This window comes from Solea solea, chromosome 2, assembly GCF_958295425.1.
Source record: "Solea solea chromosome 2, fSolSol10.1, whole genome shotgun sequence".
NCBI lineage: Eukaryota > Metazoa > Chordata > Actinopteri > Pleuronectiformes > Soleidae > Solea > Solea solea.
Window position 1 is genome coordinate 10,511,528 of NC_081135.1, and position 23,537 is coordinate 10,535,064.

Consider the following 23,537-nt stretch of genomic DNA (forward strand, 5'->3'; position numbering starts at 1 on the left):
AGACGGACTTTTTGGGGGTCAGGTGTCAAAGGGTTAGAGGACCATTCTGTTGTTGTTGTATAAAGCGGAACCATGCAGGGTTTTTACCCTAATTTAACAGCTCTGTAGTCATTGTGATTGTTAAATGGCTTGTCGCAGGGAGATTGGGGCCTGTCTCCACTCCCCCTAGCATCTGTTAGCGGAAAACCAGCCTTGCAAGATCAGGGCCCAGAGTCCTCAAAATTGGGAGGTTTAGCAAAGTGTTGGGTCTGGACAGGAACATAGATTGCATGGCACTACATTCGCCCTAGCCAGGTGTCGGCTATAAGATCAAGGCAGCATTATTTTAGACGTTAGACGACAAAGTTTTGTCAAGTGTAAATTTCATTTCATGTATTTAAGCTTGAGAACCACTAAATTATTGGCTGAGATAAAGCTGAGCAGTGATCTGCTGTTCTTCTTCCATGTGTCCTCCAGATGATTTTGATGGAAAGGTTTAACAGGAAAAATACAAAATAAAAACTAAAATATTGGCAGGGAACAGAAAGAGAGAGAGAGACACTCAGTTATCAGCTGCTCCTCTGTGCCTCCTCCAGCTGATTTTGACAGAAAATCATTACCAATTTTTTATTTCTAATTTTTGGCCCGTCAACGTTTGCCTTATTCAAGCCGCACCGCCTCATGGTTTTAAATGTAAGTTTCACACCATATTCATTCTTTGCAGAGCTTAAATTTAAAGCTGTAAAATAGTTAATCACTGAGTCTTAAAGGCTTAAGGCTTAAAATGAAAGAAGTGACTTTTTTTAAATAGAATTTTGTCGATTCCATGTGTTTTGTAATCAATATATATGATAATATTTCATTTATTACAATGTATTTCACAAAGTTATACAACATGACACATATCTCAGGCCATATATTGTCTCGTCTCATGCACAAAACCAATTGTTTTATCTTGAACTCGAGTATAACAGCAACCAAAAAAAAAGAAAAACCACGTGAAAACATAGCACACTATTTTTCATCATTGTATCATGTGGGTGGTGCTTGTGGTTTTCCCCCCAAACACCACATCTGCTCCCGAGTGTTGCACCATGACTCACTTTCTTTATTTTGGTAAGTGAAGGAGGAGCAGGAAAAAAAGTGCTGGCGTGCTTGTTTTCAAATGCTTCACTGACAGGTCGGTTTCTCATGCGCGGCCTGAATGACAGAACCGCTCCATTAGACCTGACAGCTGTTGACTCCAGTGCTGGGCTGTGTTTGTCGGTGCACTGGTGTTTACACTTGGCACAACCCAGCTCTAAGTTTGCACGCCGGGGGCCAGTGACCGGCCAGTTTCAGGACGTACTGTGCGTGGGCCGATGCTGTGGCCCCCCCATTTTGTTTTCGTCCGCTTGTCACCAAGTAGCGTTTACGCTATGAAAACACATACGAGACGTTCCTTGTGTCTGTGCTTGGATGTGAAGTTGGGACATCCTTCTCCGGAGCAGCTGAGCTCCCTCCACCCTGTCCGCCTCTGATGACTTCCAGAAACTTCCGCTCCTCACTCTCAGTCTCAGTGACACGTGTGTCCCGCCTGTTCCAAGCTTTAAGTGGACTCTTTATTGATGTAGCCGTTGTTTGACAACACATCTTACACTGGTTACACTCGAATGTTAAAGACTTTGCTTTTCCGTAAGCGGGACATAATTGAGGGGTTTATTTTGGTAAAAAGGAAAGTCCTACGAGGCTAAAGAGATGACATTCTATCATACATTACGATGGGACACCAAAGATAGAAATGTGAGGTGCTGGCTCAGGAGTCTGATCCAGTGTGATGATGCTTTTTCAATCAGTCGATTAACACCGTTCCCATTGCCACTGGTGTTTTTTCACCCCTCAGTGATAATGTTACGGTTGTTGTTGTTTTACTTTTATTATATTGTTCGAGCTTTCAATTTATAAAATAAGTTATATTAAGTGCTGTCCCTGTCGCAGAGTTGTTTGATTAAATATGCCATTCTTACTGGTCAAATGACTGCCCCTTCATTATATCCAAAAACAACATCTGACCTGACATTTGGCTGTGATCGCCAGTCTCCAGCTTTGACTCACACACACACACACACACACACACACAAGCGTCTGACCACCGGTGCCCAGACCTGAGTTGTCCCCTGCGTAGGTGTTAATTCAGAGCAGATGGCGTGGAGACAGGAAAGGCTTAGAAAACTTGGACATCGCTGCCGCAAATTACCAGCGTTTACGTTTCCTCGCTGTTCACCTGCCCTTTCCATGAACCACTGAAAGGCTCCAAGCAACTATATGGCTCACTATTTTAGCCTCTCTGTGCCACTTTATTGTCTTTATTCTGAGTTGGCCTTTGTGCCGTTTGTGTGTGGGTGTGCGAGCAGCATCTGTGATTTTTATTATTTTGGACTCTCGCTGGTATTTGGTTTGTTTTTGCTGGGTTCAGACGCCCTGCAGGTACACACAAGGGTCACATGGACGACAGGAGACTTAAAGCCTTTAAATTTGTGATTCGTTTTCTCTTCTTTTTTTCATCCGTTCTCATGTAAACATCCATAAGTCTTGGGAAATGGAACATGTCAGGAGCTCGTAATAGCCGATCGAACACATTTGATGGTGTAAATCGATTTAAATAACAACAGTAAACCAACTTACAATGTGAATTAGAGCTGATCAATTAATCGATGAATCCCTGCCAATCTATATCGACAACTATTTTGATAATTGATTAATCGGTTCAAAGCTTTTTTCACGATTAAAACAAGATTTTTGATTGTTTAAGCTTCTTAAATCTGAGTATTTTCTTTATTTCTTTGCTCTGGATAACAACAAAATCATTAAAAATGAATCATTTTGGTGCATGGACAAAACAAGACATTGGAGAACGTCATCATTTCTAGGTTTGACGAACACCGATCAACATTTTTTAAGGTTTTCTGATATTTTATAGACCAAACGATGAATCGATGAATCGAGAAAATAATTTGACAGATTAATCGATTATGAAAATAATCGTTAGTTGCAGCTCTAATGTGAATACCTGATTAAAAATAGCTTCATTAGGAAAATGTCAAGCTTTTTATCATGCATAAGCTAATGCAATATTTAGAATAGAATAGAATAAAATCATTAAATCATTAAAGGGAGTGTACATAAAGTAATTAAGGCAAAAAAAGCATGCAGTTAAAATGAGATAAGTGATAAGAGTCATAAAAACAAGAGATGAATATTATAAAAAAGAAAATCACTGGATTGAATATTTGCAAAAGATAAACATAAAATCTGAAATGATCAAAAAAAAAAAGGCTGTAAAAGTGACTTTCTGGACTTATTTTAGAATAAATTAAAACCCTTTTTAATCAAAGACTGTATCGATACTAATACAGTGTAATATAATATAATATAATATATATAATAAAATAAAAACTTTACTAGACTAGAAATGTATTTATATATTCAAGAGTTAGCTGTAGGACTTGCTTGACTTGTTGTTCAGTACCTGGATGACTGAGAACCAGCACAGAGACGACAGTGTTGCCACTGTGTAAAAAGCATGCTGGGATTTTTCTTTTCCATAGAGTAATACGGGTTCCTGCACAGAAGCCCGTGTTTGAGCTCGGCCCAGGGTGTGGGGACGACTTCAAAGCTGCACGGCTACACCCTGTGGTTAGTGTAAAACCAGGCACACACACACACACACACACACACACACACACACACACACACACACACAAAGCCTGGCAGACTGTAAATCCAAAGTTTATATACAGTGCTCGATATTGTAAGATGGGCACAGGCGCTCAGACATTTATTTAAGTCCATAAAAACAGCTGGTTGCGTTCTCACTCTTGAATTCCCCATTAGTCTGAGCATCAGTCCAACGTCCCACCACCACCTCCTCCTCCTCCTCCTCCTACACACACACACACACACACACACGCGACTTCCTGTCTCTTTTCAAATCACATGTCCGTTCTTAAACAGGCCCCTCAGAGCCATATTTCACATTTGAGGAATTTCCTGTGTTCTGCTTATATCAGAGAGGGATATCAGTCCAAGACACACACACACTGTACACACACTGTACACACACTGTACATACACACAAGCACAGCTCACGGAAGTGCTCTGTGCCTGCACACTGTAAACATGCATGTGTAAGTGATTGATGAGGTGATGTAAAGGGAGGAAGGAGGACTTTAATATTGGGGCCACCGACTATTACTTAGTTAATGAGGCCAGTAACTGATATCTAGAGGCGATATTTATGCACCTACACTAAAAACGGAAATGATCAATATTTAAAAATTTGAACTCTCACTGCTCACGCGGCATGGATCTGTTACCCTTGGTAAATTGGTGTGGGAATAATACACAACTCCTTATATGGACATCCTGGGGGGGGTTTATAGGTCACATATTCAGGCTTTTTTTTTATTCTTCTTATGTGTTGTTGAGTCAAAGTCATGATTCATTTCATAGAGCATTTCTAGTAGTGATATAAAGTAGTAGTAATGGTGCAGAAGTCACAAAATAGACACGTTTTTCTTTTCTTTTTGTTCATAAAAACGAGCCAAAGTGAACTTTGAACCGTGACGTTTTTCCAAATATCCCAAATTCAATCAGATTTTAAGCATTTTGAGTACTAGGTTGTGCTGAAAAAAAGGATATAAGACACTCTATATAGTACATTCTTATACTCTCTGTATATACTGTACGTTTTAACATAGTAATGGAAAAATGCAGCCAAAATAGTGGGGCTGCTTTTTCAGAATATTTGTTGAAATGAGGTGTTAACAGCTTATTCTTTATAGTATTGGTAGATACTCACGGGTGTGATATTAGTTATTGGTATCAGACACTTCTATGAATGGCTCTCCACTCATTGAGGTGCTGCAGTACTCGAATGAACAGGAAACAAAAACTGCACAAACCGTTTATTAGTTTTATTTGAATGCACTTTAGTGCTTTGATCCAGCTGCACTCACAGAGTCGACTGTTTCCTCGTCTCTGACACGTTTTAATGGAGCCAAGTTCATCTGGTGCTGTGATTCCGCCGCGACTGTAAGTAAAGTGAAACCAAGTCATTTCTAAATGTCAGTCTGGTCCCGTTAAGTGCTCCCGGGGAAAAATAAACCGAGCACATGAAATTCCCATCGTCGCTGATTGAGCGGCGATGATGGAAATGAGAAAAGTTGCTGCAGTGACGACATGACTCATGTCGTCACTTAACCAGACTTTCATATCACTTCCAATTCCAATAAACCCTCCATTTACGCGGGTTTATTGTCAGACTCTGCATATATAATCAATAAATATGTCTATATAAGTTTATAATTGTTATATAAAAGTACATAAATGTTCATATTTTACATATAGTGCATAAATGGGAGGTCCAAGTCTAGGGGAATAATGGAAAGCAGCGAGTGAAGAGAATGATGGTCGCTAATTAAACCAAATGGCATGAAGAGGGAAAATATGACGCAGAGATTCAATTTGTCAGCCCCATCATAATGTATGCAGCTTGTGCTGCTTCTCGGGAGTATGGCAGAAACTTGGGTGCATGCCCTGCACCAGGAACAAAGCTGGCTTTGTTGGGAGTCGTCCTGTGAGAGGACGGAGCGGATCGGCTCCTGTGTCTGATCTTACTGCCCACCTTTTGACCTCTGACCCCAGCGTCCTGAAACGGCACCTGATCCAGCGGCAACGTGAACACAAAACACGGACACGGAGTCAGCAATGCATTAAAATGTACAGTTTATTTGTGGAATCAAATATCCACGACTAGAAAAACAAAATCTGGACAATCAAAGCTTCTTCAGAGCCAACGGATGAATTGGATGTCTTAATGAAATAAACAGCTTCATCAGATAAGCAAATAACCTTTACTGATTAAATTATACGAATGATATATTATTGTCTTTGCTGTAGGGATGAGCTGCTGACGCCCAGAAGACTGACGGGCAGATCAGCAAGGATTTGTGTAATAAGATTTCCGTGCTCTCCGATCTAATTTACTCCTCTTTGACGCAAGGACAAACAAAGGGAGTGCAGTGTTTTCTTCTACTTTGAGGCCAAAATTAGGTACTCTTTTGGAAAATGTGATGAGATTGTTGTTGACATAATTGTGGTGATCCAATCTTCGGGCATTAACATCTAGCATCTACTGTAACAACACCAGTAATTACTCATGTCTTGGTGGAAGTATTGTGAGGCCCTGTGAGGCTAATATTACGCTAAACATTAGCGTAATGCAACGTTAAGCCTCAGTGAACTGCATTGTGGGTCCATTGCGTAGCTTCATTCACGTTGATGTTTCTGAGCGTCAGCCAATCAAATAACGTAATGGAAATATTCCAGCTAGCTTCCAGCTAAATCACATTTAGCTTAAATGGACATTTAAGAACGTGGTTGATGACACTTCACCAATTTCATGCTTAATTAGTCGCTATTCTATATTTACTTTTTGAAGTCGGGCTCTTTAAAATTATTAAAAAAAATTTTTTTTTAAATTATTTAAAAAAGTGCCTCGTTTGTTAACAGATGCCAAAAAATTGTAAAATCATTGGGATTTAATAGATTTTTGAGTGGAAATCATTAAATCATATTGTGTAAAATAGGTTGAAGTAATTGTAGTATGATTTTTTTTATTTATGCAAATTTAATGATGTGTAATCTTTGGTGTTTTTTTTGTCACAGAGCTTCGACCATAATCTTAAATCCATATGTGCACTCGTGTCACAAGCACAGCACTTCATTTTAAGTGGCGGCACAGTAAAACAGGGTTGGCACCGTGGCGACGTCGTAACGGCACCTGTGCTCAGCGATGCGCCTGTAACAAATACCCCCAACGCAGTGAAACCTGTGCTTGTGCAAATGCTGCATTTTAAAAAGGCCTGAGTCATTATTTTTATTAGAGGAGCAAAACTGTCTGAGGAGGTAGCTTTATGGATAAGATGATACAAGCATAGCACAGCAGCCATTTTAAATGATTTTTAAGCTTCAAATAAATGATGGCTCTGTCCAAACCTTCAAAATTGGGTGGAGCTAACAACTAAGCTAACAGGTGGGTCCACAGATGTGTTCCCAACTTTACCACCCATGGCTTGGAACCTGAAATTCTTCCACACACTGCTTTTCAGATTCTTTGTCGTGATTGTCTCCTTCTACTGGACTGCACGGCAATTACTTCAGACAGTCTGGTGCCCTTTTAGGCTGTATATTTTGAACCCACACAGGCTTTTAAAGTTCAAGTTAGAATATGACCCCCTAGATTTGAACGGATATTTGAATTTCACATTAAAAAGAGTGACCACTCTACTCGGCCAACATTCATTTGATTATTAAGACTGTGCTATTTCTTACTGTGACCTTTCAATCATGTCCTTCCATAGTAGTCAGACCTGTTTGTTTACCTGACATCCTTCACACTGCACTGATTGCATTAGATTACCGAAACTAATCCAGGCCTGTGTGTATGTTTCCAAAACAGCAGATGTAGGTGTCTCATTGGACACGAGTGACAAAGAGGATGATTGTACAGGTGTCTCTCGGGCCTAATCCCTGTCGCTGTGATTGAATGAGTGTGTTTTGAGTGACATTTTCAATACTTGCAAGTTGTCTCTCCTAAACAACATATCAATCTGTTCCAGATGTAGAAATTCCCTCCTCAGCGATGAAATCCCTCATGCAAATCTGGATGAAGGGGGTTTTGCAGATTGCATTAAGGCTGTGGTTCAGACAGCCATTGGGCTAATCCTGATCATAGTGAGTTGGCCGTGTCCCAGTCTCACTGCTGGGGGAGTCCATCAACAACTGGCTTCACACCCCCACCTCCAGCACAGCAATGGGATTGACCTACCTTTTAATTTGAGATTATATCCAAGGTTTTGATTGTGACCCATGAGAATTTATCCTGCAATCACCTTATACACTGAATAAAGGGGGATCAATCTGATACTTGGCAGATATGAGTACTCCTTTCAGTTGGAGGTCATTGTGTTTATAATAGTGGATTTAACTGACATCAGTTAAAAGGATAAGCATGGAGGTTGAAAAACAAACTTTAATGGATGTTGGGTGCTCAGTCTGTTCAATTACATGCAGAGGTATTTGTCTGTTGAATGTATGGCTCTGTAATTGCCCAGTCTGATGCAGAGACCATTGTCACAGACAAAAAGATTGTGTAGTGCGTCCTCAGCATGAGACATTCCTAAATTACACTGTGACTCTTCCACTCTTGATGAGCCCATTTTCACCTACTTAGCGAGGGTTTGTCTCCGTCTTAACTGTCCATATGTCCTGCTAAAAAACCTTGGGCCAAAGAGCTAATCTGGCTACAGTGAGCTCCGCCCTGCCACTGTGTCTGCCGACAGTTACAGTAGCTTGTGGCAGATTGGTGTCAGCGCAACAAGCTTTGTGTCAGCAGAGGATGGCGTGAGATTAGCCGCCATGCTCGCCGGCTCTGCAGCTCTGGTGCAGGCCTCCACCTCTAATCGGTGCTGGTAAAAGGCCTCCCTGAAGACAGCCGGCATTGACGGGATTGTCTGCACCTCTCTGAGCTTTGATTCGCTCCACAAGTCCCTCTCTCCTCCTGCCTTCCTCCCTTCTCTCTCTGTTTTTCCCGTTGGTTTGTCAAGAACATCAAACCCTCTCTGCAAATGTGAAAAGTGGGATTATTCCCCTCGACTGCCATTTCCAGTGTCTTGTTCGCCTCCTTTAAACCTTAAACAGCCTTTGGACGATGACAGGATGATTACAGTCTTGCGCCAGTGTCTCTCTCTAGCTCTCTGAAACGCGACATGCTAATGATGGGACTGTGGAGGGGATGTGATGTGGGATGGAAGGAGCAGCGCTGGCGTCCTCTTGTTCCCTCACTTCCTCTAATCTTTTAAAGTGGTTTGGGAACTGTTCGACTTACTGCTTTGTGATTCAGGCCAACTACATCGTCAGCGGTCGCTCCGAGGTCTGGCGATAGTGTTCGGGAGTGTCTCAGGACATCAGACTAGTCATATTGGTTTGATACAGTGGCGTCATTGACTACTTTTTTTTTATTTCTCCATTGTAATTTCATGCCTGGCTCTGGTAATGATTTATTGTGGGGGACCTGGTCTGATTTTAGTCACAAATAAGTCAGTGCTCAACATGATTATAACCCTGATATTAATGAATTTGCTTAAACCTTTGATAATAACCCATTTTTCATCATTCAGTGTTGTTGTTTATTTGAATAAATGATTTATTTCACACCTGTTTGCCCCGTAGAAGTCCCCTGATGCACTGGTTAAGGCAGATTAGTATTGATGAACATGCCAACCAGGATTTAGAACGCAGTTGACTTGTTTTTATTGCCCCAAAAGACATGATGGGAGGATGCACAGAATCTATGAGCATTTAAATTGTCATAACTTAAACGCACACTTCAGCAGCTCTTTTGGCATTTGTGCTAGTGAAGCAACTTCAGTAGAAATAATAGGAGGGCATGTTTGCAGTCTGGTATCCTGTTCCTAAAATACAGCCTGTACTCTGGGTCGTTTTTGCTCCAAAAAGATGCTAATGAGCAAAAAGATGCTTATCATGAGGTAACAAAAGGAGGAGATGTTTTACTTTTTATTTGACAGTTTTCTTGATAAATTCAGTGAGTTAACTCCTTCTCATGCTTATAGTAGTATAGTATATGCAGTAACCATTCATTTGATTGTGTTTGTTTATGCTTTAGGTCATGTAACATGTCCCATAACTGCATACTTAGGGACATATTGATGTTGGTCTGCAGGGATTTTTCGGACACTGATGATTTAACGAATAAACAAGAGAGACTTTTGTGCATTCACCCTATTGCCTTGTAATTTCTTCATGACATCTCTCCCAGTGCTCGTGATGGATGGCTTCTGAGTCTGAGGCCTTTGTTAGCCCCCAGCTCCACTGTATAAACATGTCATTTCATGTGGTATGTGGTCGAGCTAATGAGCAGGGAATCAGGATTTTAGTGCTACTGCTACTGCGTTTCTGGCCTCAGCCACTCTCCCTTTTCTCCCCCAACCCCCCCTCCCAGTGTCTCCGTCACCTCTTTTCCTGCCTCTCTCTTTGCCTTTGTTTCCCTGCTGCTGCTGCAGTGGGTCCAGCCTGCAAATGAGCACCGGTGCAGAGTAATTATTCAGCACAGGGTGAGCCCTACGGTGTACATGCACATGATGCCAAAATACCTTTGAGGTGCCGTTGGATGAAGTGAAGACAAAGGAGGATGAAATGAGCTTGTGGAAATGCCGGGGATGGATAACTGTCTTTTATCTCCTCTCAAGCCAATTCCCAGAGGAGGTTTGGACTGGCGTCGTATCTTTTTCAAACATGAATTAATGCAACACACAACACATTTCTTGGGCTCAGACTCGGTGAAACCCTCCCACCTCTCCATCTCTCCACTCCCCCCCCCCTCCTCCTCTCCCCAATGCAGTGCAGACACTGGCTGGATCGCAGTGTGTGTAGTGGGGTAGACCTATGTGAGACAGCATCCCCGCTGCCTCGATGACTCCTTTTTTTTCTCTTTTTCCCCCCGTCTCTCATCTTTTTTTTCTCCTCTTTTGCACAGAAGCCGCCTCCCTGCCTCCCCCAACACTACCACCACCACCACCACCACTGTCATTTTATGCCCTCTTCGCTGACAAAAACTGGAATAACTGCCTCAATCCACAAGGTAAGATACTACCTTTTTTTGTCTCTTACATGCAAACCTGTGCGGGAATCCTTTAAAACAGTTGCTTGAATAAAATCAGTGCGTCAGCATTTAAAGCAGCAGCCAATACTCAGTGATGTAATAGCCAGAAAGAGGGAAGTGTGAGTATTTCTGTTTTGTTTTTGTTTGTTTTTTTCAGATCTGGCCGATTGATTTGGGCCAATATTTGCCATAAGGTATATTACATGATCTTTGCGTCTCAGAAACCTGATAAATGCTGTTTGAAGTTCTGCTTTTTGATGACCGGATTCATGTGTTTAACATTTAGTGGATAGAGAGATGGATCACGGCAGCATATATCATCCGTCATCTGATCAGTATTGGTATCTATCGACCATAGAACACCATAGACCTCTTGTTGACAGAAGCTTGCGCCTTTGTTCCCAGTGTCGGTTCCTAATTTACAATCCGTTTCTCCCCTCTGTGTTCGCAGTGATTACATCTGCTTCAATAGTATCGTGATACAGCTGATGTTATGATAAACCAGTGGCTGGTTTCTGTGTTGCACTGACCTTTAGTCCTGACCTCTGTGGCGTCCCTCGTCTAGACTCGGCTGATTATTCAGGCAGTGGGGGACTGGGCTGCTATGTGGTTACCAAGACGTATATATTTTTATATGAAACCTCCGATTTCTGGAAATTTGTGTTCGTTGGATCCAAACAAGACATCCATTGGAAATAGCGGCGGTCGCGATTATATTTAGAGGCTGAGGTTGTGATGGCCTGGTCAGCGGTTAGCGAGTCGAAGCCAACAGATTGTTGGTGGTTTCTGTGTAGGAGTGACACCAAGCCCGAGGGAGACCATACGACACATTACTCTGCCTGTCAGTGGCGGGAGTGCTGGCTGTCAACAGCCTGCTGATGCCTTGGCTGGAGGAGTTTGAGAGCCATGGGTGGTTTTAGGTGCAAGCAGGTAGTGATGGAGTGATGAGACCTTTATTTTTTTAACCTCTTCCTTCTAAAACGTGTGTTACTTTTTTCATCTTTTAGCCTATATTTCATTTCTCTTCGAAATTATAATTATGAACATAGATAATTAACCCTTTAACCTTTAACCCTTTGTCTCCAGCGAGAGTTGCATGTCAAAGCCAACATGTGGTTATTACGGTAATTTCACTTGCGCTGTTGCAGGAAGCCGGTGAATCAGAGGAGAGAGTTGGAAAAACACCTGTACATAGTTTCCATTTATTTGTTGGCCTGTATCCTTATTTGTGGTGCATCTATTACCACATCTATTATCCGTCCATCCCCGTCTCTGCCTCCCTGCATGGTTGCCAGGCGACTCTCAAGACAAACTGTCTTCTCCCGCATACCGACTTCGTATAACACGCAATAGCACAGGAGAAGACGGGGTGGGGGGGGGGGGGCAAACATGGCCTCTGTCTGTCCATCTTTGTTAGGTCACAGCTGGCGCCCTCCGCCCCAGTCGTCCTCCACCTCTTCCCCGTCTCCCCCTTTTTGCTGCATCTGACAAGCTCACGTCCTCACAGTGAGGTCGTTGTTCGCTTCAGTCTATCTGTTAGTTTACCAACTGTTGCATGCATTTGCAAGGCAAAAATCCGTGGGAGAGAAGGAACATTGTTTAGAAGTCAGCAGCCTCTGCTTTTGTCGTCAGCAAGAGATGTGAACTGTAGGTGTTGCACGGAGGCAAAGTGTGAAATACAGAAATACAAGCTTACTCAAGGGTAGTGTATTCATTTTATGCCAATGAACCTGAACACGACCGATTAACTGGCGAACATTTATCGTACTTAAGGTGGAATAACGCTAAACCATGTGGGAAGGCTCGATGTCAAACTGTAAATCTTTCAGAATATACTTGGAAGATGAACGGATGAACCATCTTGTAATGTGTGTCACTCAAAAATGGTAGTAGATGGTATTAGATCCTAAGATATATAGATTCTAATGGTGCTTGGTGCTTTGCTCATGTACTGTTGTGTGTTTTGCTGTCTTTCCTGAAGTAATTGCTCTTGTAGGACTGATGAAGTCATTTGAATTTGCTTTATTTTACATCTAAGAAGTCATTTCATTCGCTTACTTACAAGGACCGCTTTACTAAAGCTTATTTTATCGTACATTTTGAGCGTCCTCGCATTCTTTTCCTCCAGGCATACGTCTGGATGGCGTCTGAACATGCCGTTGATGCCGTTGAGGAGCCCATGCATCCGCGACATGTACATGGACCAGCTCTGCTGCCTGTCTTCATTCTAAAGTGCAGCTGTGCCTGCGAGGCAAAGACCTACACCTGGTGCTACCCTGGTTGTCAAAGCGCAGCGAGAGGAATTGCTGCTCGCATGTGTTTAAACTTGTCGACCAGGTGAAGGTCAAGTTGTTTTCTGCTTTTTGAGCATCTGTGGTGCTACACCTTCTCTGTAGTGTTTTCCTCTGCTCAATAAGAGGCTGTCACTGAGGCCAGATTTGGTTTCTTTTTCTCTGATAAACCATAAAAGCGACCGGCCACTTTATTAGGTACACAGGGTGTCACCCGGTGTGGCCTTCTTCTGCTGTATCCCATCTGCTTCAGGGTTTGATGTGTAGTGTGTTCTGCCTGGTTCTCCTGCAAGACACTCCCTCACTGAATTATTTGACTTTTCCTCCATTACAAACATGCAGGAACACAAAAGTAAGATAAGGGAATACGGACATGGAACACTGCGCCTTCAGACCGGTGTTGCAGTCGTAGTGCATATTTCTCCTCTCATCAACCATAGTGCTTCGTCTTTGATGGTTGTGGTGGAGCTCGAGCCAAATGACATTGGGCGACCCTGAATGCACGAGACCGTCGATCACTGGACTGACATATGGCGAGTCTGCAAGTCTTTGGACTGCATTAAGAAGCCATAAAACACAGAGAAACGACACAGAGAGACAGCGGCTGGCAGGTTTTAACCCGTAAACCTCCAAACCACTGCACCTTGGCTGCCTTCGTCCTTTCACTAGACCCTCGCTTTACACTGAAGAAAACAGCCTCCTCAAAATCACTGGATCTGATGTTGGAAAAGGAAGAACATGAAATCCTATATCAAAAAGAATGATCTGTGTTTCCTTAATCTCAAAAATTATGATTTTTGGTCCACAAACCAAAATTAGGATTATGATTCTTTGTTCTCCGGCGCATAGAAGAAACCAGAAAATATTCACATTTAAGAAGACATGTTATGCGACTCAGGATCATTAATGATTAAAAATGGTGTTGTTTTCTTTAGTTGTATTGTGAAATCATGCATTTCTTTATTATATCATTATTTATTATAAAATATTGGCCCCGCACACATGCAGTAAGGACCTTGTTCTGACTGGGTCGCAAACCTGAGTCTTCTTGCTGCAATTTCCTGTGAGCCTCATGTGGAGGATAAAGCAGTAGAAGTTGAATGAATGAATGAATGAATGAATGAATGAATGAATGAAAAAAGTGGGGCCAATTTTAAAGAATAAAGAAGGGGGCAGAGGTTGGATGAAAAAAACAAGCACCTAGGAAAAAAGTAAGGTCCAGCAAACCTCCGCAAATGACCACAAATCACCCGTTTCCATGGCGTTCGTTTCCATTTAACACACATCTAATAATGACTTGGAGATAGGAATGGATCAAATGTTTTTTTCTATTCTGTACGTCAGAAAGTGACGCCAATTCATTCTGAATATACTCTTTGTCATTACTCCTTCATCTCTTCTAGTGGCGTTCCAGGCCGTGTAGCATTTATTTTTTTTTTGCCAAGATGACGATTCATTTCCTGTTTGTCTGAAGTCAAATCTGTGGATTAGGTCAGACTTGACCTCCTTCCTGACACTTCCCTCTCCCTCCATCTCTTCTTTGCCTTCCGTTTCACCCATAGCTGTACGTCAAATTATCTGTAAGAGCTGCAATTATTCGGCTTGGAGATGAGATTTACAACATGTTTACAAAAGAGAGTTAAGAGGAAGTCAGTCATTAACTCATTTAGGTCACTGTTTACTGTACTAGAAAAACAAAATGGTGGGCAAACTTTAGACTTTCTTCTTATTTATTTAACCTTTAATTAACCAGGAAAATCCCACTGAGATTAAGAACCTCTTTTTCGGACAGCAGCAAATACAAAACACTCGACACAGTGACACATTTACACGGTTAAAACACAAGCAGAGGACAAACAGATTAAACTTACAGGTAGATTATGAGAAACAAGTGCATCAAGAACTCTCTTGACTCTCTTGAAGTGTTGCCTTTATACAATTTGTTGACTTCAGTTTGAATAAATGAATTCATTTGAGATTTACCAACTTTTATCTTGATGTCAAATATAAGTAAAGTTTCTAAGTTTCTCTCTCTTAATATTTTTGTGCTGAGCTGTTCCCCCACTTCTCTTTCTCTTCATCCTTCTCTCTCGTCATCCCTTTTTTTTCTTGGCTTAACTTCCCCCCGTGTGACCTCACTGCTTTCGTCCCTCTCCTCTTTCCTTCCACAATATCAGCTTGCTTCCCTTTGAGAGAAATGTATACCTTTCCATGTCTTCCTCCTCCTCCTCCTCCTCTTTCTGTCTTCATGACATGGATGAAGAAACACGACAATTTTAAAAAAGGCAAAAACACACAAAAAACCACTAATCATCAGTTAAGATAAAAGCTGAATAACAAACGAAACATTTTAATTGAATTTAATATCATTAAATGTATGTTTAAAACCCTTATTATAACTTTAAACATACGTTTACAAATTTTGGCACAGTTCCTTTACTTTACAGACTTTTAGAGGCACTATAAATAACACTCAAAGCTGCAAAATCAGATGAATGTTATTGTAAACTCAAGTTATTTTTAAAGGAAGACTAAAAGTACTCATCCTTCCTCCTCTGTGAATTCTGTTTCGCTCTCCTTTTTTAACTCTCGGCCCCTGCAATAAATCACCCTCTCCTTCCTGTTTGGAGAATCCCGGCACAGCTCTCTTCACGTCCTCTTTTCTTTCTTTCTTTCTTTCTGGCGCCAGAATTCCCTCTGCACTCCTTTCACACTCTTTTAATGTGAACAGCATGCTTTGTGTTCTGCCCCCTCATGGTCCCAAAGCAGAGCAAACGTGCAAATCTGTCTTTTTTATGGCAGTTTGTCTCTTAAGCCTCAACTCATCCCTCCACCTCGGCCTCAGTGGACCAATCCAGGAATTTCACAAATCTTAAAAAACATCGCACCAGTGGAGTCTGTCCAGTTGGCACACGAAGGACAGGGGAATATGTTTGGTGTTTCTGTTGCACTGAAACCAAATACTGGGACTATTTCTCCTTTTTTCAAAGTAGATTTTTGTGCTTGGGCGTATTGTGCCATCTTTAATCAATAAACTAAATGGGGAGAAGAGATAATAAGAGAAAAACAGGGTTGCCAGGTCAGATTTCTGTTGTCTTTGTGTTGCTTTTTTTTCCCCCATGTTGATCAGATTGTCACCTCATAATCCACATTCTGCTTTTATTTGAACACAAACAGCATGAAATTCAGATTTGAAAACATACATTATATAGAGAGTGAATTGACATGTTTTCCTAACATGTTTTCCCTCTGTCCTTTCTTCTGTTGTCCATGCAGGTGTGAGACACTCAGCACTCGTCTGTTTCATCCGTCAGTGACGACAGCGCCTCAGTTCAAGTAAGATGGCAACAAAAAAAAAACCCACACCCACAGCTACACTTCATGCTCATAACAGGGATTTAGCAATTACAGAAAAACACAGTTGTTCTAGTAAACACTTCCAACACATGTACCTGTGAATCAGAGTCAAATTAGTGGGAATACCTGGGATTGTGAAACCGCGCTGAAGCCACTAAATAGGCAATCATCCCTGTTTTGCATCTTTTACTCCGGCCTCTCTTTATTGATTGTTTAAATCATTTAAATTAAATGACCTGGAGGCCAATGAGTGTCTATCCTGACCAGATTAAAGCAAAAAGTCCAAAAAGTTGGTCAAAAAAAAACTGTTAAGTCGCACATTTGCAGTATGAGCTCAAAATATTCCATCATAATATCCCGATAAAGATATTCATGATGATATTTCACCGAATTTCAAAGTAAAAGTGCTTGTCTTGACGTGGAGCGATGTATCGTTCACAATATTAACATTTTACAATATCAGAAAAGAGAAATGTAATGTAATTAAAACAGCAAACAAGCGTATATACATGTTATGTAATGTCACAGGCCACATTTTCACATGGTGCCACATGTAATCGATTTAGTCTTATTTCGGAGTGGACAAAGATCAGTTTGACCAACGTCTTTGCTTCAAGTAAAAAAAAAAAAGAGAAAAGATCACATTCATGTAGCTTATTATAAAGTGCAACAATTCCTCTCGCCACTTAAAAATACTCGAATAAAAACATGGGAATCTGGCCTGCAGCCAAATGGTACTCTACCTCTACTCACATTCTCCCATGGCATTTCACACTCACTTTTCCAGTGACTCATATACAGTAAGGCCCGGGGAGTCCGATGTAAGTGGCTGCATTCAGCCAGATGATTAGCCTGGCTGTTTATGAATGGACAGTGTAAGAGAGGGAGGGGGTTTCATACCCGGCATGGAGGAGGGAGAAGGAGAAGGAGAAGGAGAAGGAGAAGAGCCGGTTGTTTGGGGGTTGATGTCATGCGAGATATTTTTTGCAAAAGACGGTCATTATGTCGAAACTGTAGCTTTACAGGAAATAAAAAGAGAGCGAGAGGCTAATTGTAGATTCGGTGGGTAAACATTGTTTTTGGAGAAGTCCGTTTTAGTGTGTGTGTCTAAGTTTAGTTCATGTGAACAATGTCTCAGCCTGAGAGTTTGTGGCTTTGTGGGTTGAGTTTTGCATGGGTGTGAACGCGAGGGTGTGTTTGTTTGTGTGTGTGCTGGTCAGTTTGTGGGTGTTTATGCCCATGTTAGTTGCAGGGCTTGTGTGTGTGTGTGTATGGGCATGGCAATGGAAGACATTTTTCTAGATAACAGATGTGGAGAGCCTTGAAGCTGTAAATGTCAGTGTAGCTGCTCACATTGTTTTCTACCTTTAGTCATTTTTCCAAAAAGCTGCAGTAGACATAAAATATTACTTTCTGGATGTATTTGTGATTCATTTTGCTCTATTTAAGATCCAAAAAAAGGGAAAACAACTACATTTTCCATTATCCAGATCAAGGGTTCAATATCAATCTGATTTTATCGATACTGATACTGGTCTTAATTATCTTATTGATACTTTTTTGAGGTGCTGAGGATGCCTGAATGCTGAGGTGTGGTGAGACCTGTGGGGACTACACTGTAGTGAAGGGCTTTAAGTCTGTATTTTCCCCCTGAGTCATTGACAAAGATCAATATCTAACTAATATTACACGGCATGTTACAACTCTGAAGATATTACAATAATATTCCCCACCCACAAAGAAACATTACATACTAACTGGTTGTGCTATGTTAAGCTAATAGCTAAGCTAACATCATTTTTCCTTACCATCTGAGGTGTGGAACCGGAAATTCTTCTACTCACTGCGCCCTCTGCTGCACCACATGGTCATCAGTTCTGACGATGTGAAGGGCTTCTAGGCTGTAGGCTGTATATTTTGAACTCAAACAAGATTTAATGTTCAAGTTTGAGCTTTCCCCAGCTTGTTAAAAGTGATGCTAGCGGCTAAGTAAGTTAGTAGCTACATATGTAATCATGATGAGTTCCTTTAAGTGCCACACCAGCAGCATCATTGTAGTATACGACTACTGTGTACTTTAAAGTACATTAAAGTGAGCTCAAAAGGACCTATAAAGAGAAATTGTAATACGCTTTAATGTCCACAACTGCAATGAATTTAGAGTGTGTGTGGGTGTGTTTAACCCTCTGACAAGTATATGCGCGCAAAGCTCTATTTTCCCTGCTTTCTGATTTCCATCCATCCGTCTTCTACCACTTTATCCTCCACAGGAGAGTTAAAATATTGCAATATTTCACAATAATTTCATGAGATAATCTCTTATCTGCATTCTATCAGTGGCTGTACTTCAGAAATGTCATGAAATAGAAATAAGATGGTGCTATATTAAGTTATCACCAGCGCTAGCAGCAACACACAGACAGTCCAACAAACAACCAGCTATCCCTGTATTGATGGATTTAAATGCCCCTCCATTTGTGTCAGTGCAGTTACATCTATATACGACCCATAGATCCCACACCCTCCTCCACCCCCCCTGGGCCCAGCCTGCAGGCTGTGGTGACCCATTTCCTCATCCGTAACATGGTTAAAGTCCACTCTCTGCAGCCAGCGTCCTCCTCTCCATCGGCCCAGCCCCTCTTTCCCGTCGGATCTCCCGTCGCCATGGGAACAATGACATTAGTGTGGGGCGGGGCTGATGCGTGCCAGGAAGCCTCTACTTGTCGGATGAGAGTGGAGGCTGAGGGTAAAGAGGAGGATGGTGGCAAGAGGAGAGGATGACACGGCAGTTATTTTGAGTCAGTTTGAACATGCAGAACACAGTGTAGTATCACTGAATCTTTGCTTTGTGATTATTTTTACTTCAGTTTTCATACTTTTTTAAGAAAAAATAGTGAATATAAATAAATACCAGTGCATTATAATAAGGGATTTTATTGTGAAGCTGCAGCATTACTATTTCAGTAGATGATACAGTAAGAGACTGTGGTTGAGAAGATTGTGCCACTGACCCTCTCATCCCCAGCTACTCCATTGTCCTTGGGCAAGAGCCTAGAACCCATCAATTGAAAATCACAGTACAAAGCAAACCATTTGGTTTTACACTAGCGACGTATAGGCCACCATTCCTTCCTTAGGCCACCATTAAAAATAAGTCTGTGTGGAAGGAAAAATGGATGGATTGTTTTAGATTTAAAACAAGATGGAAGATCACCACAGAAATACCATTAAATTATGAACTACAATACTCTTAAACTTAAAGATATGAATAGTGTACAACACATATCTACTGTATTTTTAAATATTAAATAGCAGTCTATGAGATTTGCTTATTGTGTTCCCTCATATTGCTTGTTCAGCCCTTTAAGGAAAGCATGGATCAAGTATGTGAGGAAGCATCTAAGGGAGGAAGGAAGGAAGCAATTAGCAATTATGTAACAAGCAAGAACATTAGTCAGTCAGTAAATGTCTAAAAGAAAATAGAAGATTTTTATTCTTTTTTTTTAAAAAGAAAATCTGACTTTATATAGCCGTTGGGGTCCTGCGCCATTAAATCTCAGTGCACCTCTTGTGCCTGTGTTACGGTACTTAATCTGAAAGGAGTGGAATCATCAGGCATGTGTGCACTCTGCTCATCTTGCTGGTGTTCACTACATACACAGTTCATTCACACTTCACTGACACTTTGTTATGCTTCAGTCCCCGACACACACACACACACATCTTCGCTGAGTCAACAAAACATAATCCGCTTGTCTGCTGCTGGAGGAGGAGGAGGGGGAGGCGGAGGAGGAGGAGCAGGAGGAGGTGGGAGAGGAAGCTACTGGATTCTGGGTTAATTACAGGTCATCACCACCTTCCCGCCCTTACTGTGCACTCCAGAGCTCCTGTGTACTGTGGCACTTTCCCATCACCCACAGCAACTGTGCTCACGTGGCCTTCGCTGACCCTGTAATTCTGCATAATGTAGTGACTGATTCTTTAAATGCACTATTTAGCGGTTGTATTTTCAAAGATAAGCATATTTTTGATTACATCATGGGTTCAGCTGCAGAGTATTATATTAAAAATAATCAAAGGGTTTAAAATCTAAATAAAATGAAAAGTTACCCCTTTTTTGAGTCTCAAAATTATTTTCCACTAAATTAAGTGAGTTATGTTCATATTTGTGATACTGTAACTGCAGTCTATGGAAATGCACAAATAACTGACAGGACACAAGGAAATTGAATCAGGACAAATGGACACATTTAGAACTGAGGAGACAAAAGCGTATTATCTTCAATGAATGAATGGAAGGTCACTGAGACAAAAGGAGAGGAAAAAAAACCAAACAAATCAGGGTGAAAACTTTAAATGGTGCTTGAATTTCAAGAGATACAAGTGGAAAATACACAACACAGCATTGGCAAGGAAATCGTCAGCATCCCGACATCTGGTGTGTAAAATTAGAGATCATATTCTTCTTAAGAAAACATGGTTTTCCCACACAGAGGATTAAGGCCAGGTTGGCTGCCAGAGATTCCATCCTCCCTCCCCGAAATGAATGGTGACATTCCAATGTGAGTGGCAACTCCACGGAGGCACTTTTGTGTGACCCAGATCAGGGTGGGGCTGGTGGAGAGGGAGGGGAGAGAGAGAGAGGGGTGTCAGCCGCAGACGGGGAGGGAAGTGAGGTCGGATTAAGGACGAGGCGAGGTGGCGACGGTAGAGAATAAAAGAAGGATTGAAGGCAGTGGAAAGGGAAAGGGGTGTGAGACGACGTAAGACTCCCATCATACTGCCATGTAGAGTTAAATACATCGCTCTCAAGGCATGATGGGATGTGACGTTTCCTTTCTGACTTGTGCCGTTTTTGCTTAAACAGAATCAGGATTCAAACCACATTAAATGGTAAATCTGTATTTATGTAGCGCTTTTCTAGTCTTGATGACGACTCAAAGCTGCTTTCCAATACAGTTTTGCCATTCACTCATTCACTCACACCTTCATACAGCGCATTTTTGGAGTGTCTTGCCAAAGGACACCTCAGCATCTAGACTAACAGAGCCAGGAATTGAACCCACAGCTGTCCAGCTGAAAGACGACTCACTCCACCACTGATACACCGTCGCCCCAGACATCAATGAAATGTAATGAAAATAGAAATAACAAATGGAGGACTCCTCCCTCTGCTTACTCCTTCCTTTCCAAGCGCATCAGGGAACTACGGTGGCCTCCACATTTTTGTTTGCCTAGTAAGTTTATGCACTCTGTGGCTGGTTTGGAGCAAGATGACCGCTTCAGTAAACAAGGCCCTTGCCTCACAGTACGTCTAAAAGGCTCATTCTAAGGTTTACGAAAACCAAACCGTTTTTATTTCATGGCGTTTATATAAATATTCAGACATACAGAGTAGGAGTATAACTCATTTCTCATTTCATTCACAAAACCCTAATTATCACACACTGGATCTAAAACTACAGTTCTAGACCAGTAAAAGACATGATTAGGGCTTAATCGATTATTAAAATAGTTGGCAACTGATTTAATAATCGATTAGTTGCTAATATAAACGTACAGTTGCTACCCCTTAATGTGGGGCAGTAAGCGCCATTAGCTGGATGTCGACCGCCGTAAAAGAAAAAGACGAAGAAGAAGAGAACCAATGCCACGCCTTGTGTAGCTCACGTGACGCGATTCCGGAAAGAGCGTTTGAAAAATGGCGGCGGCGGACACAGCAGAGAACAATATTAGCAGAGAGAAAAATGTACGACACAAGTCGTCAAAAGTACGGGAGCACTTCAAAGAACAGCGTTAGCCGTTAGGTGATCTCGCATGGCACGGCAGAACAACATCGCTGCATGAGCACCTGAAGAGGAAGCATGTTGGAGCCATGGGTGAAGGAGATTCACGTTCAGTTCGTAGTAAGTTAATTTATCACTTATCCATCAACAAAACCGGAGTGCAGAAATTGGTATTTCTGTCCATTAAGTTTGTTTTTAAATTTGTGTAATGTGTATGAATGAGGAAGACTGCAGACAGTCACGGCGTGACACCTGTTCGCTGTTATTAGCTATAAATAACAACAACAACAACCTACAGTTGACTTCACGTACCCAGTATTCGCGCCCCCTGACGTCATCACGCTGTAGCCGTACTTATGGAAACTGTCAATATAGTCGACAAAATCGTGCGTTTGTCCGTCAAAACCGACACAAATTTGCTGAAAAGGTAGATGGACGACAATTAGCTGAATAACGGTGTATAACGTGACATTGTGGAATCTTATGCAGTTATTCAGAGACAATTTTAACACAAATCCTTAATTTATTCATAACAGAAACCTAAGCAATATCTAGTCAAATATATATTAATTGCATTTCCAGAGTGTGTTTTTTTTCCTTTTTATCCGATTAATCGATAAATTATAGAATTCTTTCACCTGTTTCACTACAAATTCTTTTCTCCAGTCTGCAACTGTGTTTTCCTACTCATAAGAACAATACTTGCTCTACTCTCTCAAATACCCACAAGGTAAATTGCAGACTGACCCTGGACCGACCTTATTTTCAGACAGTGGGGGGGGAAAAGAAATAAAATATTTTCCAGCTGTGCAGAAAAAGACTTGAGCCTTGCTGCTGTTAGGCGTTGTTTCGTCTACAAACATGCCCATTTATCTCCTTTACTCTAATGTAATGAGACTGGTAAACAGCTAGAAGGAAGAGACAAGAGAGAAGGGTGAGAACGTCACATCACATTAGCTGCATGAGGACGACAGGGTGTGTCTGGATAGCGAGGTCTGGAGGGTGGGTGCACCCAGACATCAGGAGACAAATAAAGAATTTGGAAAGGGTTCAGTTTTCAAAGTTATTAGAGTCCAAACTTTGCAGAAATGCAGAATGTACATGATTTATATGGTAGATATGAATGCTTATTATTTGCTTGGAAGAACTGGAAATAGATATTTATTTTAATTGTTTGTACTGTGCAGTTATATATATATATAAGAGTCCAAATTAATAAAACAGCACTTCAGTAACCCTAACCCTAAACATGAGAAACAGTTTTATTAGCTAAATTAGCTAAATATAAAGCTCCTCCCATCAGGCAAGCTCTTATGATCAACCAATCTTCTTGATCCATAACCTAAACTCTTGATTAAAAGTGTCTAATGATGCCCCAAAGTCCCAGAGGCCTGCAGGCGT

General features: G+C 41.4%; 1 protein-coding gene across 7 annotated transcripts in view; it reads left to right on the forward strand.

The window, feature by feature from the left end:
• Window positions 1-23,537, forward strand: part of LOC131441588 (microtubule-associated protein 2-like) — a 58,776-nt gene that overhangs the window by 12,346 nt on the left and 22,893 nt on the right. For 2 of the 7 annotated variants that reach the window (XM_058612359.1, XM_058612358.1), the window contains exons 2-3: window positions 10,577-10,681; window positions 16,270-16,329. Coding sequence is in view for 4 of the 7 variants with exons in the window: in XM_058612357.1 (XP_058468340.1) it covers window positions 22,215-22,256 (42 nt within the window). In the remaining 3 variants the exon portion in view is untranslated. Of the gene's footprint in view, window positions 1-10,576; window positions 10,682-16,269; window positions 16,330-22,032; window positions 22,257-23,537 lie in introns of those variants that run through there. The other 5 variants (XM_058612357.1, XM_058612361.1, XM_058612362.1 and 2 more) reach the window with 3 other exon arrangements.